Source organism: Berghia stephanieae, chromosome 4, assembly GCF_034508935.2.
Source record: "Berghia stephanieae isolate SIO BIC M18660-M18661 chromosome 4, UCSD_Bste_1.3, whole genome shotgun sequence".
Taxonomy (NCBI): domain Eukaryota; kingdom Metazoa; phylum Mollusca; class Gastropoda; order Nudibranchia; family Aeolidiidae; genus Berghia; species Berghia stephanieae.
Window position 1 is genome coordinate 25,523,712 of NC_088363.1, and position 17,500 is coordinate 25,541,211.

General features: G+C 36.0%; 1 protein-coding gene across 2 annotated transcripts in view; it reads left to right on the forward strand.

Moving 5' to 3' along the window:
* The window catches only part of LOC144970302 (uncharacterized), a 31,276-nt gene that overhangs the window by 10,430 nt on the left and 3,346 nt on the right, over positions 1-17,500 (forward strand). For both annotated transcript variants that reach the window (XM_078909793.1, XM_078909792.1), the window contains exons 2-5: positions 2,743-2,953; positions 14,754-14,801; positions 15,380-15,567; positions 17,480-17,500. The exon at positions 17,480-17,500 is cut by the window's right edge and continues 275 nt beyond it. In XM_078909793.1, coding sequence (XP_078765919.1) covers positions 2,755-2,953; positions 14,754-14,801; positions 15,380-15,567; positions 17,480-17,500 — 456 coding nt within the window. In that variant the 5' untranslated portion in view covers positions 2,743-2,754. The remainder of the gene's footprint in view (positions 1-2,742; positions 2,954-14,753; positions 14,802-15,379; positions 15,568-17,479) is intronic.

The window sequence follows — 17,500 nt, forward strand, 5'->3', positions numbered from 1 at the left end:
CATTGTTATCTATTATCTTTGGAATGTAATGTACTATCCAAATATTACTTGGCCATTTATCTTATTGTGTTGTGTGAACAAAAGCAATCTTTCATGATTGTTTTTTATGGTTATATATATGGTTGTATTTTTTATTTTTTTTTGGTGGTTATTAATGGTATCAGTTTATTTTTTGGTTCCATTTACCATTATTTCCCATTTTCATGTATGTTGTCATCAAATTGTGTGATTTATTGTCGAAAGCCTACGATTAAATAAACTTTGAAACTTTGAAACTATCCTTATCAGTCTGGAACCCGCTTATATGGGTTATCAGTTTTATTATTATTATTCACATAAATTAAAGTATAATCCGTATGACAGCGCCTTGTGTGGCCGTATCATCTTGTCACAGTATGATTAAAGGTATCTTAAAGTCTATAGGGATATACCGCCATTTGGAGAATGTTTGTACGAATGTGTGTTTGTGTGAGTGGGGGAAGGGGGGGGGGGGGGCGCATGGCAGTATCTGGTTACATCTGTATGTTTAGAGGGGAGGGGGGGGGGGGGTGAGGAGAAGGTTGTTTTGTTTTTGGTTTTGTTTTTTGGGAAGCAGGGGTGGGGGTTGTCTTCAAATCGACTAAATGCTTTTCAAAAGTTCTTATGCCGAAAAAAAATCGAAAACAAACACACACACACACACACACACATACACACACACACACACACACACACACAGAGACACAAGGGATCGTCTGATAAAATATATATCACGAAAGCTTCGTGTGCTCAAAAGCAATTCTATATTTTAAAAATTCCCCTAATGACTAATTTTAAAAAATAGATACATATTTTTTCATGTTGAAATCGACAGAGTATTTTTAAAAAATCTCATTTAAAAAAACAACCTCTCCCCTCTCCCCAATCGCATAAGGTATTTTTTAAAAATCTTTCAAGAGAATAAATGTCCACTCAGTCATCGCTTAAAACTATGACGTAATTGTGACGTACTCGGATCAGTATTACTCATGGCTAAAAATAATTCCGGAAATCTTACCTTATCGCGTCCACTAAGGCGAGTGACACCCGGCACATTTCAATGCTCTAATTACCTGGGTTTGTTCCACGAATGTAACATTAGCCACGATTGCAGCGATCTCCATAATATGATTCATGGGTATAATCAGATATTTAATATGTCCCTTTGTGTTGCGAGCGCGTAATGCGTATCTAATATTATACCCATTAACCAGTTTACTACGGTACTTTTGGAAAGACACGTATTTAAAAATTTGGCCAGAAAACTCGTCCTTCAAATATCGATTCATTTAACTGACCCCCATCTTGGCAAAAACTCTCAACCTTAGGACCTCGCCAGCTCCAAATGATTGGTTAACTACTTTTATTCCACCCCTCTCCCTAAATAGTAGCAGGTAATGAATATAATGTTTACAACAATAATTTGTGACGTCAGATTATAAATAGTTAAATTTCCATAAACATCCGATTCTTTAAAAAGAAGTATCATATCTAAATGTATTTGAAGATATCTTTTATTCAAAGATGACGAAATAGAAATCGATTGAAGGTAGAATAAACGATTTCTTTCATACACTCTTCCGTTTTGGAATTCGAACTTTGTTCCCATCGCGTACTCTCAAGCTCGTGCAGCGGTTGGGAGCACGTCCGACTTTCCAAAAAGCAAGAGTGTAAGAATCGTATAGTATAACATAAGGTGAAATATAATCCAAACACGCTAACAAAAGAGTACTTTGTAGTGGGACAGGTTCACAAATAATTAAGGTGGTGTCTCCTTAATATTTGCTTTCAATTTATGCACGTTTATAGGTTCAAACACAGAGAGGATTGATAATTGCCTTGAACTGTTTAAAATCTGAAACATTATCACAAAAGTCTAGTTCATTTCTGATTGCTTTGACTTTTTATTCATAGTTATTAGCAAATTTATCTGCCAAACTATTTGTATTCGTTGGTTGGGATGTTTGTTTTGTTCTTCCCAGCAAATCATAACATGTGGAAAACAACAGAAGAGAGGTGCATGGTAAAATTAAACATTATAAATAATACCCAAGTGTACGTCATGTCTTAGAATAATCATCTTATCATATATTTGGCAAATTGGAGTTTTTGTAGCATTGAGGCTCCGAATCCATTGAACCAATCGTCACCAAATTTTGCATAGTGTTTACGATTGACATGAAGATGGTTTGTGTGTATTATGAGATTGATTAGATATGCGATGATTTTATCGAATAATCAAATTTGTTTTGTCAAATCCCATAGAAGACAGCCGTCATTGTTAGCACGTGGGTTGTGTGTCAACCTTCCGGTTAGAGAGTATGGCATTGAGATGGGAATACTTGCATTGAATCGATTCCAGTTAATGGTTCCTCTTTCTTTTGAATAGAATCAATTTCTTAAAATGTATATAAACCAATTTCCGCTCTTACCATTGGGGAATACTTCTACAATAAATGAGCGAAATTTAGAAGGTATTAAATGCAGAAAATACCTCTAACTTTTAACCTTTAACTGCGTGCCCTGGAAAAACATGTATTTAATAATTTGGCCAGAAAACTCATCCTTCAAATATCAATCGATTTAAATGACCCTCGTCTTGACTAAAATCTCTCAAATCTTCATTTAGTTTTAAAAACTTTTCTCCCCCATTATAGAATATTGGCTGTTAGACGAGCTTCAAAATTATATATTGGATTATTTCATATTGTTTTCTTTCTCCAGGTAATTGGGCAAATGGATGTGATCAATTCTTTCAATAGTAACAGCGCTGGTGTTGGGAGCCAAGTAGTTAATCAGGAGGAACCTGGTTCGGTCCCTGCCGAGGACCCAGATGACGAGGACGACATTCAGGTCCGTCTTGGACAAGTGGATTCCATCGAAGACTTCATGGCTTTGTTAACGCTGAATGGACAACAAGTTGCGACCGAAGACCGTAAGATACTTGCGTTTACCGTTTTTGCTGTTGCTCTTGTTGTTGTGTAGAGAAATTAATTTAACACCAGGAATATGCGATTTGGGTTCAGTTTGTGTATTGTTTAAAATTTTTTTTTTAAATTGAGATTTATATGGCGCAATATCCACTAATTGTGCTCAAAGCGCTTTACAAGAGGTCCTGGTCAACAGCAACATTTAACATGTAGGACGAGACATGATGCCTGTTAGGCGATATTATAATTTTTCAGACAAAGACAACGGTCTTAACGGCAAGGTCCTCATTTTACACATGAGTACGGTGAGAGAATGTGAGTAAAGAGTCTTTTCCAAGGACTCAAATATGCGCCGAGCGCGAGGCTCGAACTCAGGACCTTCCGATCCGAAAGCGAGTGTCATACCACAAGACCACATAGCCGCACGTTTAGAGGAGAAAAAATATTGTTTTATTTAACCAATTAACCGCCGTACTCTGGAAAATCGTGTATTTTAAAAAATGTGACCAGAAAACTCAACCTTCGAATATTGATCGATTTTAACGACCCTCATCGTGGAAAAAAACTTTTGAGAGTTTAATATGAGGGTCATTTATATCATTGATATTTGTGCGGCTATGTGGTCTAGTGGTATGACACTCGCTTTCGGATCGGAAGGTCCTGGGTTCGAGCCTCGCTCGACGCATAGTTGAGTCCTTGGAAAAGACTCTTTACTCACATGCTCTCACCGCACTCAGGTGTAAAATGAGTACCTGGCCGTTAACAGCGTTGTCTTTGTCCGAAAAATTGTACTATCGCCTAACAGGCGTCATGTCTCGTCCTACATGTTAAATGTTGCTGTTGACCATGGACCCCTTGTAAAGCGCTTTGAGCACGTTAAGTGGATATTGAGCTATATAAAAGCTCCAAAAAAAAAAAAGGACGAGTTTTCTGGCCAAATTTTTAGATACATGCTTTTCCAGAGAAGCAGTTAAATGGTTAAAGGCATAAAACATTTTAAAAATTCCTATCTCTGATCATTTTAAGTGTAAAGTCACTTTTCCTTAACTGGTTCATCCCGACATAAAACCAAATTGAGGTGATAGGTCACATTGGGGCAAATTTGCCGAACGAAATTTTATCAGACCTTGCCCAGCACGATATAATCTAATTTAATGCTACGCCAAACCGAAATGTCATTCTAAGGATTCCTCGAGAAAACCAACCACCCAACGAGTTGTTAAATTATTTGACAACAACAAAGTCCCACGATATATTTCACAAATTAACGATGCTAACGCTTTAATTGGCGCGCTTTTGGCTCATCATATCTCCCGCCGCTAAGAGGTGGTAGGTGATATGGATGCCATGAATAGATTCTTACGCCTCTTTTAACCCTCTTATCGTCACTGCCACCAACCAGGCCGCATCGTGCTATGTTGGCTTCAGGGGAAGATAAGACAAATTCCAGCTCGCGTTCACCCACCCTATTATCCTGAGTTAATTCAATGTTGTCAAATACGAGAAAGAATATTTTCTGTATTAAATCGTAAGAATTCCAGTCTATCTTTTTGAAGTAAATAAAAAAGATGGATGGTCTTATGATGAGGTCACTAATCTCCACTGGCATTTGGAATGTTTATAAACACTTCTTCGAAGTTGATAGGAGTTTCTCCTCTTGAGAGAAAATAAGACTGGTTTGAAGTATGTACTGGTTGAACTTGCAAAACTTAACATAACAGAACACCTTCTTGAATACTCCGCCCCCCCCCCCCCCCCCCCCCCTCAAGAAAGCAAAGAGTTTAAACAGTGCATAATAATAATAATAATAATAATAATAATAATAATAATAATAATAATAATAATAATATAATAATAATAATAATAATGATAATAATAATAATAATAATAATAATAATAATAATAATAATGATAATAATAATAATAATAATAATAATAATAATGATAATGATAATAATAGTCGTAAAAATGAAATTATAAAAATAATAATACTAATAATAATAATAATAATAATACTAATGATAATCATCATCATCATCATCATCATCATCATCATCATCATCATATTATTATTATTATTAATAATAATGATAATAATAATAATAATAATAATAATAATAATAATAATAATAATAATAATAATAATAATAATAATAATAATAATATAATAATAATAATAATAATGAATGGCATTTATATAGCGCTTCACTCCGTTGTCACAGGCTCTAAGCGCTGTACATTGATAAAAAATAAAATATATTACAGTAAGACAAGTGTTGATGGAAAAGTGATATGAATTCAATTTAACAACAACAAAATATGATCATAGTGTTGCAGCTTATAGCGTAAAAAGATATAACTTTAAGCGAGATTTGAAAGTTGTCAACGAATCCGAGCATCTCACATGTGATGGGATAGAGTTCCAAAAATGGGGTGCCGAAAATTGAAAGGATTGCTCACCTAATTTACGGAATGTCTTAGGTTTGACAAGGATTGATTGGTCATTGATTGACCTCAAATTTATATTGGGGACATAGGTGTTCAGATGGTCTTTAATATAAGAAGGATTGTTAGTGCTCAAGGATTTGTAGACAACAGTACAAATCTTTTAGGCAACTCTTTTCTCCACAAGAAGCCAATGTAACTGATTATGATGATAATAATAATGATAACAATGATGATGATGATGATGATGATGATGATGATGATGATGATAATAATAATAATAGTAATAATAATAACAAAAACAATAATAATAATAATAATAATAATAATAATAATAATAATAATAATAATAATAATAATAATAATAATAATAATAATAATAATACCCTAGAAAGCGATCTCACTCACGCAATACCCTCATTCTCGTAGATAATCGGTACGTAAGATATATCATCCCTAACTGCAGTAATATGATTAAGATAATCTTTCGTTTCAGAACCAACCGAATGCCATAAACATTAATGATGTTAGTGACGTCATAATATTTCCATATTTATATCATTAGGCGTTATTGCGGTCCGAGATCTCTCATAATAACGTTGCTGAGATAACAAATTTAACCCGTTGCACGCGTGGGACTTCTATTGACGTATCTCAAGTGTATCCAGCTATTACGTTGGGCAAATGTGTGGGCGGATTTATCTTTGTTAGTGCAATTGCACAATTACTTAAGCGCGTAAATAGAAAATTGAGTTACAAAGAAAAGTTAAACTAGTTTTGATTTTATTTATCCATTCGTGGAAACCTAACTTGATAACAAAAGATGAGTAGTGTATAATTCCAGAACTAAAAAAGAAAAACGAACAAAATTTATACAGGATGTTAAATCTAAAATAAAAGTACGAGCTTTTCAAGACAGGGAGACGATAAAATGGATGTTGCTATAACGCAATTACTGGGACTATGTGCCTAATTAATGCACATTAAAAAAAAACAACAACAGAAAACTAATATTAGAGTAACGAATGTTCTTACTCCCGCACCCGTTTTATCTTTTACCTCTCTCTATTTTTACGCTCTCCTCCCTTCACACACACTTTCATGTACGCATATCACATACACGCGCGCGCGCACTTATACACACATATACTTATAAATATATTAATATTAGGTGGGCGTTGATCCATAAATCAAAATATTATGTTGGCATAGGTACTCTGAAAAAAAAAATATATTTTTAAAAAATGGCTGGAAAAGTCATTCTTAAAATATCGATCTGACATTTTTACCGACCAGTCTTTAAGTTGAAGGACCAATTTTCTAACCAAACATTTGTCAATTATTTTTTTTTTTTTAGAGTAAGAACATTTTCTAAAAATTGATTTAATCAGTTTACTGCCGTGCACTTGAAAAAAACAACAAACACGTAGTTAACAATTTGGTAAGAAAACACGTCCTTCAAATATCGATCGATTTAAATGGCCTTCAAAATGGCAAAAACTCTCAAACCTGGGACTTCGCAAAGTGTCACATATTTTTATCTGACCTTAATTTGTTTATTTAGTGATCTATTTATTTATTTATTTAATTATTTTATAAAGATTTGTCAGTCGATTTGACACATAGATAAATAGGATGACGATGCTATATCGAATAACTATACACGACCCTTTCATCTTCTAACCAGGATACCGGTAAATAAATATCACATGTCCTCAATTAATGAGATACGGAGTGTCGGGAAGATATGGGGGAAAATCATTGACCGTCATCGTTTGTACCGGACAAACTTCCTGTTGAATTCCGGTTGTGTCATTTGCATTTAGATTGCTTTGTTGCAATTCCAAACCTTTAGGCTGTGACCCCTGACCTCGGTGTTTGTCGGAGATGGACAAGATATTGGGTTTGAGATTATGATAAATCTAAGAAAGTATGGGGACAATCTATGAATACGATTAGCCCTAAACGAGCATCGCGAAGAAGTTTCAAGTTTATTATACCGATTAAGCAATTAAGAATGTATCTGAAAATACACAACAAAGAACATTCCCGGATATCATTGCAGTTCAATCGGTACAGTATTCAGGATCCGTATATATATGTCTGGTTCGAATCCACATACAGCGATTGGGTAGCTGGGTCTATGTCAGGTTTGTCAGAAAGTTTTTTTTTTTTTTTTTTTTTTGGTTGTTTTTTTTTTTTTTTTTTGTAAATTGGCGCCCTGTTAAAAATAGCGACGAAGTAACATGGTACTGCTCGCTTATCAGCATAGAAACTTAAAGTAGATATAGGCCTTCTGGCTCTAAAGAAATACATATTGTCTTGCGGAAGGTCCTGGATTTGAATCCCGCTCTGGATGGCGCATAGTTGACAGGGCTCTTTCCTCACATTCTCTCATCGTACTCGGGTGCTAAATGAGTACCTAGCCATTAACACCGTTGTCTCTGTCCGAAAAATTGTCATACTGCCGAACAGGCTTAACGCTTCGTCCTACATGATAAGTGTTGCTGTTGGTTGGGGAACCCATGGAAAGCACGTTTAGTTGATATTGCGCTATATAAAAGCTCATATTTTGTTTTTGAATTAAATTATTAATTTATGTATAGTGAGTCATTATGATTTTTTTGTGGTTTTTATAGCCTTATAATACTCTCGTTACAAAGTCAAGCGATACTGAGTACGGTCTGGAGCCGGATAAATGGCAGCATTCCCAAAACGCTGGCATCGGGATTGTGTCTGTGGAAGGAATGAAATTGACGTCACTCAGCTCCATGTTATTAATTTTAGCCAACCATTTATATGACTAGTCCTCACTAAATTGTATTGATCAGACTATAAACATTCAAGGTTACACATAGTTATGTGTGTCCGGTCGTCATATCCGGCTGGCGCATGTAGTTAGTATTTTACTTAAACACATAACATCAATGGATAAGGCAATTAAATACAGGATACACATTTCGGCTTAGGTTTTGATGAGTGCCTGGCTACTCACTATTTCTGCCGCCAGATCAATCGTGTCAACGCATGTGCGGCTATGTGGTCTTGTGGTATGACACTCGCTTTCGGATCGAAGGTCCTGGGTTCGAGCCTCGCTCGGAGCATAATTGAGTCCTTGGAAAAGGCTTTTTACTCACATTCTCTCACTCAGGTGTAAAATGAGTACCTGGCCGTTTACAGCGATGTCTCTGTCCAAATTTTTTTTGTAAAATCGCCTAATAGGCGTCATGTCACGTCCTACATGTTAAGTGTTGCTGTTGACCAGGGACCCCTTGTAAAGCGCTTTGAGCACGTTTAGTGGATATTTCCCTATATAAAAGCCCAATTTAATTTAACGCACGAAACAATGTGCAACCTGAAAAATGTCAATTTTGACAGAGAAAAAATATATACCTAGTAAGAACTATTCCATCAGGGATTCCCGATAGCTAAGTTTGTAGAGCACTCACTTCACACGCAAAGGGACCGAGGCGATCCAGGGTGAAGTCGAGTTGGGTTTTTTTTACCACCCCCCCCCCCCCCCCCACCCCGTACACCCAGCAGAGATTGGGTAGCTGATTCCGTCCGATCTGGTGGAAAGTATTTTGTAACAAACTGCTGTCTAATCCAAAGGATAGCTAGCAATTGCTATTTTCCATTCCACGCTATAGAAACCGGGATGAACTCCGTCTCCATTTGATCGAATTCTTTCTTTTTTACTCTTCCAAGTTGTGGGTCTAAAAACAACAACGTCATCATCATAGGGGTAGCGTGGCTCAGCGATACGTTCATTGCTTCGTACCCGAAGGATACCGAGTTTGATCTCCCGCCGCTGCGCTGTGTCGCCTTGAGCAAGTCACCTCGCCCTAGCTCAGTTTGCGGCACTACACTGCGGCTGACGCCTGGGCTATTCCAGTCTTCCCTTGGAATAGACCCTAGAGACAAATTTCCTATATGGGATGAATAAAGGGATTTTTAAAAAATCATACATTCTACAGGCATTGACGGATGTTGCAAGAATGATAGTATCTTACTGTTCTTGCTGTTGTTATTATTGTTATAATGATATTTGCAATTTTCACTTTGATATTAACGAGACCAGTATTATAACACGCCAAAACATTAGCCCAACGTGTCCACGCCTATAATTTGAGTAATTTTCCCCCAAAAGTTCACCGACACACCATACGTACCACCCCAAAATTAAGATCATATCATGGAGATAAAAGGATAGTTTCAACACGTTTGCGTGCAAAATGTGACAAAATCATAAATTGTTTTGTTATCTCTGTTCCCTCACTCCAATAATTGCTGTAATGACTTTCTGTAATTTACAAAGTGTTATAGTTCATCGTCTGACCCATGCGAAGTATTTAGATGAAATTACAGTCTATAGATAGAATGCGCTTGGCCAAGGAGTTCACAACATTGCCATCCGGCAGTATAACGGACCAACACACAAACTCTGTGTAACCATGAACTTTTATAGTCTTGTTAATACAGTTTAGTGAGAACAACTCACAAACGCAGATGGCAAAAACAATAACAAAGGCCTGAGTGACGTCATCTGCATACTATCTATAATATATCTGCTCCAACCCCGACATTCATTGCCGCTATAACCCTAGCTTTACTTAAAATCAACTTTATAGATAGTATGCGCTTGGCTAAGAAGTTCACAACATTGCCATCCGGAAGTATAACGGACAAGCACAATAAAAACTATGTGTAACTTTGAACGTTTATAGTCTAGTTAATACAGTTTAGTGAAAATTACTCATAAATGCGGATGGCAAAAAACAATAACAAAAACCTGAGTGCCGTCAACTTCGATCTATCTATATGGAGTACCATCGCAATGTTAGGTCGACAATCATATTATAGCTGGATGACTTTTGCTTCATAGATCAATCGACTAATATGACGCGGTTTGTCAAAAAAAAAAAAAAAAAAAAAAAATTAACCCAAGACTTCAAACTGACAAAACACATTACTTCATTATGGCTGGAAAACTTTAAGTTCATGTATCAATCCACTAAAATACTTCCCCAACTTGATAATTTTTTTAAAAACCCAAGACTTCAATTTGACAAAACACATTACTTCATTTGGGCAGGGGAAAATGTTTAGTTCATGTATCGATACATTAATATATTCCTCTACTTGTTAATATTTCAAAAACCCACATAAACACACATTTTTAAAAATTTGACCAAAAAACTCTTCCTTATATATGAATCGATTAAAATTACCCTCATCATGTCAAAAACTCTCAATTCCGGAATTTCCTTACGAGGGTCATTTTAATCGATCGATATCTGAAGGATGAGTGTACTGGCCAAACTTTTAAATACCTACATGTTTTTTCAGGAAATGGCGGTATAGATAGAATGCGCTTGGCCAAGGAGTTCACAACATTGCCATCCGGAAGTATAACGGACCAACACACAAACTCTGTGTAACCATGAACTTTTATAGTCTGGTTAATACAGTTTAGTGAGAACAACTCACAAACGCGGATGGCAAAAACAATAACAAAGGCCTGAGTGACCTCATCTTCGAACTATCTATAGATAGAATGCGCTTGGCCAAGGAGTTCAAAACACTGCCATCCGGAAGTATAACGGACCAACACACAAACTCTGTGTGACCATGAACTTTTATAGTCTGGTTAATGCAGTTTAGTGAGAACAACTCACAAACGCGGATGGCAAAAACAATAACAAAGGCCTGAGTGACGTCATCTGCATACTATCTAAAAACAAAGGCCTGAGTGACGTCATCTGCATACTATCTATAGATAGTATGCAGATGACGTCACTCAGGCCTTTGTTATTGTTTTTGCCATCCGTGTTTGTGAGTTGTTCTCACTAAACTGTATTAACCAGACTATAAAAGTTCATGGTTACACAGAGTTTGTGTGTTGGTCCGTTATACTTCCGGATGGCAATGTTGTGAACTCCTTGGCCAAGTGCATTCTATCTATACTCTGAAAATGTCACACGCACAGTTATAAGTCATCACCACACAAACCATTAAATAAACTATGCAATTAAACAAAGAGTGGTAATGCTAAAATTCCTGTGCAATTCAATTGCACATGTTTTCTGTAGCCAAATATACAGTATACAAAGACGTATGTGGCGTTTTCCTCCTATGTCAGGTTGATGTCAGCGTCCTCTTCGTAAACTAACGGCCTGCTACTGACCAAAATAATTACGTCACAAAAAAGACGATGATTACCAAAAGAAAGTAAAAAGTGAGTTGTAGAAGTGCTCAAGGATAGAAATAATTCTATTGGTTGAGCTATTGATAGCAACTCACAACAAAGTTTTTTTCCCCTTCATCTTCATCTTCTTTTATGACGAATTTTTTTGGTTAGTATCCGGCCATGAGTTTATGAAGGCTACGGTCTTAGTCTCACGGGATGCCAATATAAGTGGGTTTTATTGTACATACAAAATCACGTAGAATGCCCTATATATTTTGTTAGAATGGTCGTGAGGTATTTTAGTAAGAGCCCCTTTTCCACATAAGGCAAATCTTTTTGAATATATAAAATAACGTATAGAATGAAATAACTTATTATAATTATAAAAGCATGTAAGCTATCTCGCAAAATTGTTAAATAGGCGTGGCAAGACTAGTATAGATAGTATGCAGATGACGTCACTCAGGCCTTTGTTATTGTTTTTGCCATCCGCGTTTGTGAGTTGTTCTCACTAAACTGTATTAACCAGACTATAAAAGTTCATGGTTACACAGAGTTTGTGTGTTGGTCCGTTATACTTCCGGATGGCAATGTTGTGAACTCCTTGGCCAAGCGCATTCTATCTATAGATAGTTCGAAGATGACGTCACTCGGGCCTTTGTTATTGTTTTTGCCATCCGCGTTTGTGAATTGTTCTCACTAAACTGTATTAACCAGACTATAAAAGTTCATGGTTACACAGAGTTTGTGTGTTGGTCCATTATACTTCCGGATGGCAATGTTGTGAACTCCCTGGCCAAGCGCATTCTATCTATAGGATGTTATGTCTTCAACCGAGGAAGTATCATTACGAGTTAATTTATATAATTTATCCAAAGCAAAATATTATTTTCACAATAAAACAACAAACACCACGAAAGTACACGAAAGTACACGAAAGTACATGTGATCTTCCCCCACAAATTAGATAGATAGTGTGTGTTGGAAATATAAAGGACCTTCACACAAAACTATGTGTAACCTAAAACGTTTATAGATAGTATGCGCTTAGCTAAGAAGCTCACAACATTGCCATCCGGATGTATCACGGACCAATAGATAGTATGCGCTTGGCTAAGAAGCTCATAACATTGTCATCCGGAAGTATAACGGACCAACACACAAAACTGTGTGTATCCATGAACGTTTATAGTCAGGTTAATACAGTTCAGTGAGCATTACTCATAAACGCGGATGGCAAATAACAATAACAAAGACCTGAGTGACGTCATCTTCGAACTATCTATACATAAAACTCTGTGTAACCATGAACTTTTATAGTCTGGTTAATAGATAGTATGCAGATGACGTCACTTATGCCTTTGTTATTGTTTTTGCCATCCGCGTTTGTGAGTTGTTCTCTCTAAACTGTATTGACCAGACTATAAAAGTTCATGGTTACACAGAGTTTGTGTGTTGGTCCGTCATACTTCCGGATGGCAATGTTGTGAACTCCTTGGCCAAGCGCATTCCATCTATACAGTTAAGTGAGAATTACTCATAAACGCGGATGGCAAAAAACAATAACAAAGACCCGAGTGACGTCAACTGCATTCTATATATAGATAGAACGAAGTTGACGTCACTCAGGTCTGTGTTATTTTTTTTTTTTTTTTTTTTTTTGTTTGCCATCAACATTTATGAGTAATTATCACTTAACTGTATTATCCAGAATATAAAAGTTCATGGTTACACAGAGTTTTGTGTGTTGGTCCGATATACTTCCGGATGGCAACGTTGCGAGCTTCTTAGCCAAGCGCATACTATCTACAGGGTGTGAAGTCTTCAACCGAACCATTAGTGTCAGTAAATGAACAGGATTTATACAAAGCCAATATTATTATTTTAATCTAAAACAATCGACACAATGAAAGTAGATAAAGGCATGAGATCTGTCCGATAACGCATTGGTGAATATTTTATTATTAACAGGTCTGATAGCGAACGCAATACGCTTCAACAGTCGTAAAGACACTTCCCTTGTAATGACGCATGGTAACTTGGTAACTGGCTCTAAACTATCGGAACAATGGCGGACGCCCTTATGAAATATTTCTCCGACGAGCATAAAAGCGTATCCAGAGGAGAAAAAAAAATTTTAATTTGATCATGCTTTGACTTTTACACATTCTGATCACAAGACATATGAAAAGTTCAAGCCAGCATGAAGCATAAAAAGTTCCGATTTTCTTTGTTTAGAACCACGATGTCCGCCGTTGCTGGCGACGTGACATCAGACTATTGAATCCAATTATGGGCTTGATTTGCATTGACCTCACGGCAACACAAAGCACAATAATAGTGTTTAGTTTGACAAGTTGGATTAACCGTTATTTGCCGTTCAAGTTATAAAAAAAATCTATAAAAAGCAAACAAACAAACAAGCAAAGACTATATGGCCCATTTTAATGATTTACTATTTCCAACTACTATCTCGTATCATTAATTTGGAGGTGGTTTCAAGACATAACGGACTGGTTTTGGTGTGTGTGTGTGTGTGTGTGTGTGTGTGTGTGTGTGTAATAATAATAATAATAATAATGATAATGATAATAATAATAATGATAATAATAATAATAATATTAATAATAATAATAATAATAATAATAATAATAATAATAATAATAATAATAATAATAATAATGATAAATAATAATAATAAATAAGGACCCATTCTTGTGTGAAGTATTATTAGATAATCATTATTAAAAAAATAATAATAATAATGTTGATAATAATAATAATAATAATAATAATAATAATAATAATAATAATAATAATAATAATAGTAATAATAATAATAATAATAATAATAATAATAATAATAATAATAATGATAAATAATAATAATAAATAAGGACCCATTCTTGTGTGAAGTATTATTAGATAATCATTATTAAAAAAATAATAATAATAATGTTGATAATAATAATAATAATAATAATAATAAGAAGAAGAAGAAGAAGAAGAAGAAGAAGAAGAAGAAGAAGAAGAAGAAGAAGAAGAAGAAGAAAATGAAGAAGACCCCCCACTGGATCATTGAATTCACCTATGAAAACTCGCTTTAAGATTAAGAATAGATCTATATTTTATAATAATCGTTTCCTCTCTTGATTTTGTTTAAATTTCAGTATATGAGAGAGAAGTTGATGAAAGTGGGAAACTGACCATTATCGGTGGTAAGTATCAATACTTTTATCTTCCTATTGTTTTATTGGTTGCTTTCCTTTTTTAAAAAAAAAGAAGTCTTCAACCTCCGTTTAATATCTATTACTTTCACCACTAAGCTTAATATGATGATGATGATGATGATGATGATGATGATGATGATGATGATGACTATGCAGAAGAAGAAGAAGAAGAAGAAGAAGAAGAAGAAGAAGAAGAAGAAGAAGAAGAAGAAGAAGGAGGAGGAGGAGGAGGAGGAGGAGGAGGAGGAGGAGGAGGAGGAGGAGGAGGAGGAGGATTTAGGGGAAGAGGAGGAGGAAGAGAAAAAGGAGGAGAAGGAGGAGGAGGAGGAGGAGGAGGAGGGGGGAGGAGTATGATTTGGGAAGAAGAGGATTGGAGGGAAGAGGAGGTGGAGGATTTGGGGAAGAGGAGACGGAGGAGGTGGAAAATTGGGACGGGGGAAAGAGGAGGAGGAAGATGAGGATGAGGGGGAATAGTAGAAGAGGGAGGAGGAAGGAAGAGGATGAAGAGAAGGAGGAGGGAGAGTGCTGCATTAAGTCCAACCAATCATGTTTGTATCTTCCATCAGGGCGACGAATGGCCATTCCTGATCGGTGCTCACCCCGAAATACCACCATCCGTATCACGATGGACGAAGGTACTGATTCCAATATGGCCTTTTTCCCGCGGTGCACGAAAATTGAACGTTGCGGAGGCTGCTGTTCTTCCCCTAACCTGGAATGCGTGCCAAGATACACAGAGAGAGTCAGTCTTAGCGTAAGTGTGAAATATTAATGATTCGATAAGCAGGTCAATAAATGAATAGATAGATAGAAAACTAAATGAATGAATAAATAAAAAGATATATAAATAAATATAAATAATTATATTAGTTAATCAGTTAAGGATCAAATGAAAAATTAATTCAATGTGATTACTTAATGAGAGATTTGGTAATCTTTTATAGAGGGTAAGAGTACGAAAGAAACAAAAGTGACAAACTAGAGAGTAGGCACTGGAGGGTATATTTGTCTTGTACACACCTTTTAAAAAGAAACACACTGACTAGCGTGCCAAAAATTTACACCCCCGTCCCCCAAAGAAAAAACAAAGAAAAAACAAAAACAATACAGACACAAAACAAAAAAAAAAAAACCCCAACATAATCCTAAACAAACGCCGGTATTAATTCAAATACAAAATCACCACCAAGACAGTGAATAAACATTGACTATAAAAGTGTATACCAGAAAGCCACAACTCGGTTTCAATGGCCCGAATACACTGTAGGAGGAAATTGCAAGGGACCAGGTAAGCCGTGTGGTCGAAAATTTTCCAAGTGTATTCAGTTAATGACCCATTCTCGTGTTCAGTAAGTTGCAATCCTCTTTAGCTAGTTAACTGCGTAGTCTGGAGAGAAAAAAATACGTATTTAAAAAATGTGGTCAGAGAAAAACCCGTCCTTCAAATGCTGATCGATTTAAATGACCCTCATCTTGGCAAAAACTCTCAAGCCTGGAACACCAAGTCGGACTAAGTAGGTCCCAGGTTTGAGAGTTGTTTTTGGGTTTTTATTTTCCAAAATGAGGGTCATTAAAATCGATCGATATTTATTGAAGGACGGGTTTCTGGCAACATGTTTAAACATGTTTTTCCACGGTACGGCTGTAAACTGGTTGATCGGCCCTGCAGTTTTTGATGAGCTGACTCGCGATGCCTTCTTCTTTTCCACAAAAACCAACTGACACAGTCAGACTGATCATTACTGTCAATGTCGCACATCCAAAAAAAAAAAAAAAAAAAAAAGAAAAGAAAAAAAAATATCTTCCTGTTAGTGGAAGTCTTTAGTGCTTTTAAAAAGTCTCAATATCACTGAAACCTTGATATCAGCAGGTAGGTTGTTCCATAAGCGGAACGAATTTAGGAAAAATGAATAAAAATGACAATCAACATTAAAAAGAGAAATACTAATCATTTCACAACCACTTTTCACTACATCATGTCATTTATTGATCGTTCGATTGTGTGGCAAAAGCTATTGATGGCTATTCGCAATAAATTCATTGACAGAAGGTCAAATTTTGTATTACTTTGGTGGAGGTTTGGGATATTTCCGAACCATCAATCCCTCTCCATTTCAGACTTGATGCCAGTGTATTCATATTTTATCTCCTAAGATTTCTTTCAGATCTGAGTCTTTTTGGTGAGTTTAAGGCCATCTCAACCGATCGGCATTTGAAGTAAAAGTGTTGAAGATAAGATGGCAAAAAAAAAAAATGTTTGTTGGCGTTCAATAGTATACATAAGCTATACTTGCATTGTTTGAAGTTGGACTCCTTTCTCAACAGCTTACTTGGGAAGGGGGGACACTACAATGAGTAAAGAATCATGACTTACTTAAATTAAGCCCTTAACCACAGCAGGAGCATTTGCCATCAATGACGCTTCGCCATTTCTCTCTTCCTTTGACTGTCTTCTCCACCTGTTTCCATGTGTAACCACCTCTCCCAGTTTCCTTCACTTTGCTTCTTCGCCAATTATTTCTTGGCCTCCCTGGTCTTCTTCCTCCTTGGGCTTAATAGAATCTCCAAGTTGAGTATTATGAAAGTACGAAAATATTCCTTTTCGAAATTGCTCATTCTTATCCATTGCAGTTCAATTCCACGCATTTCTATTTGGTCTTCAATAGGTTTTGAAAGGAAGAATACCA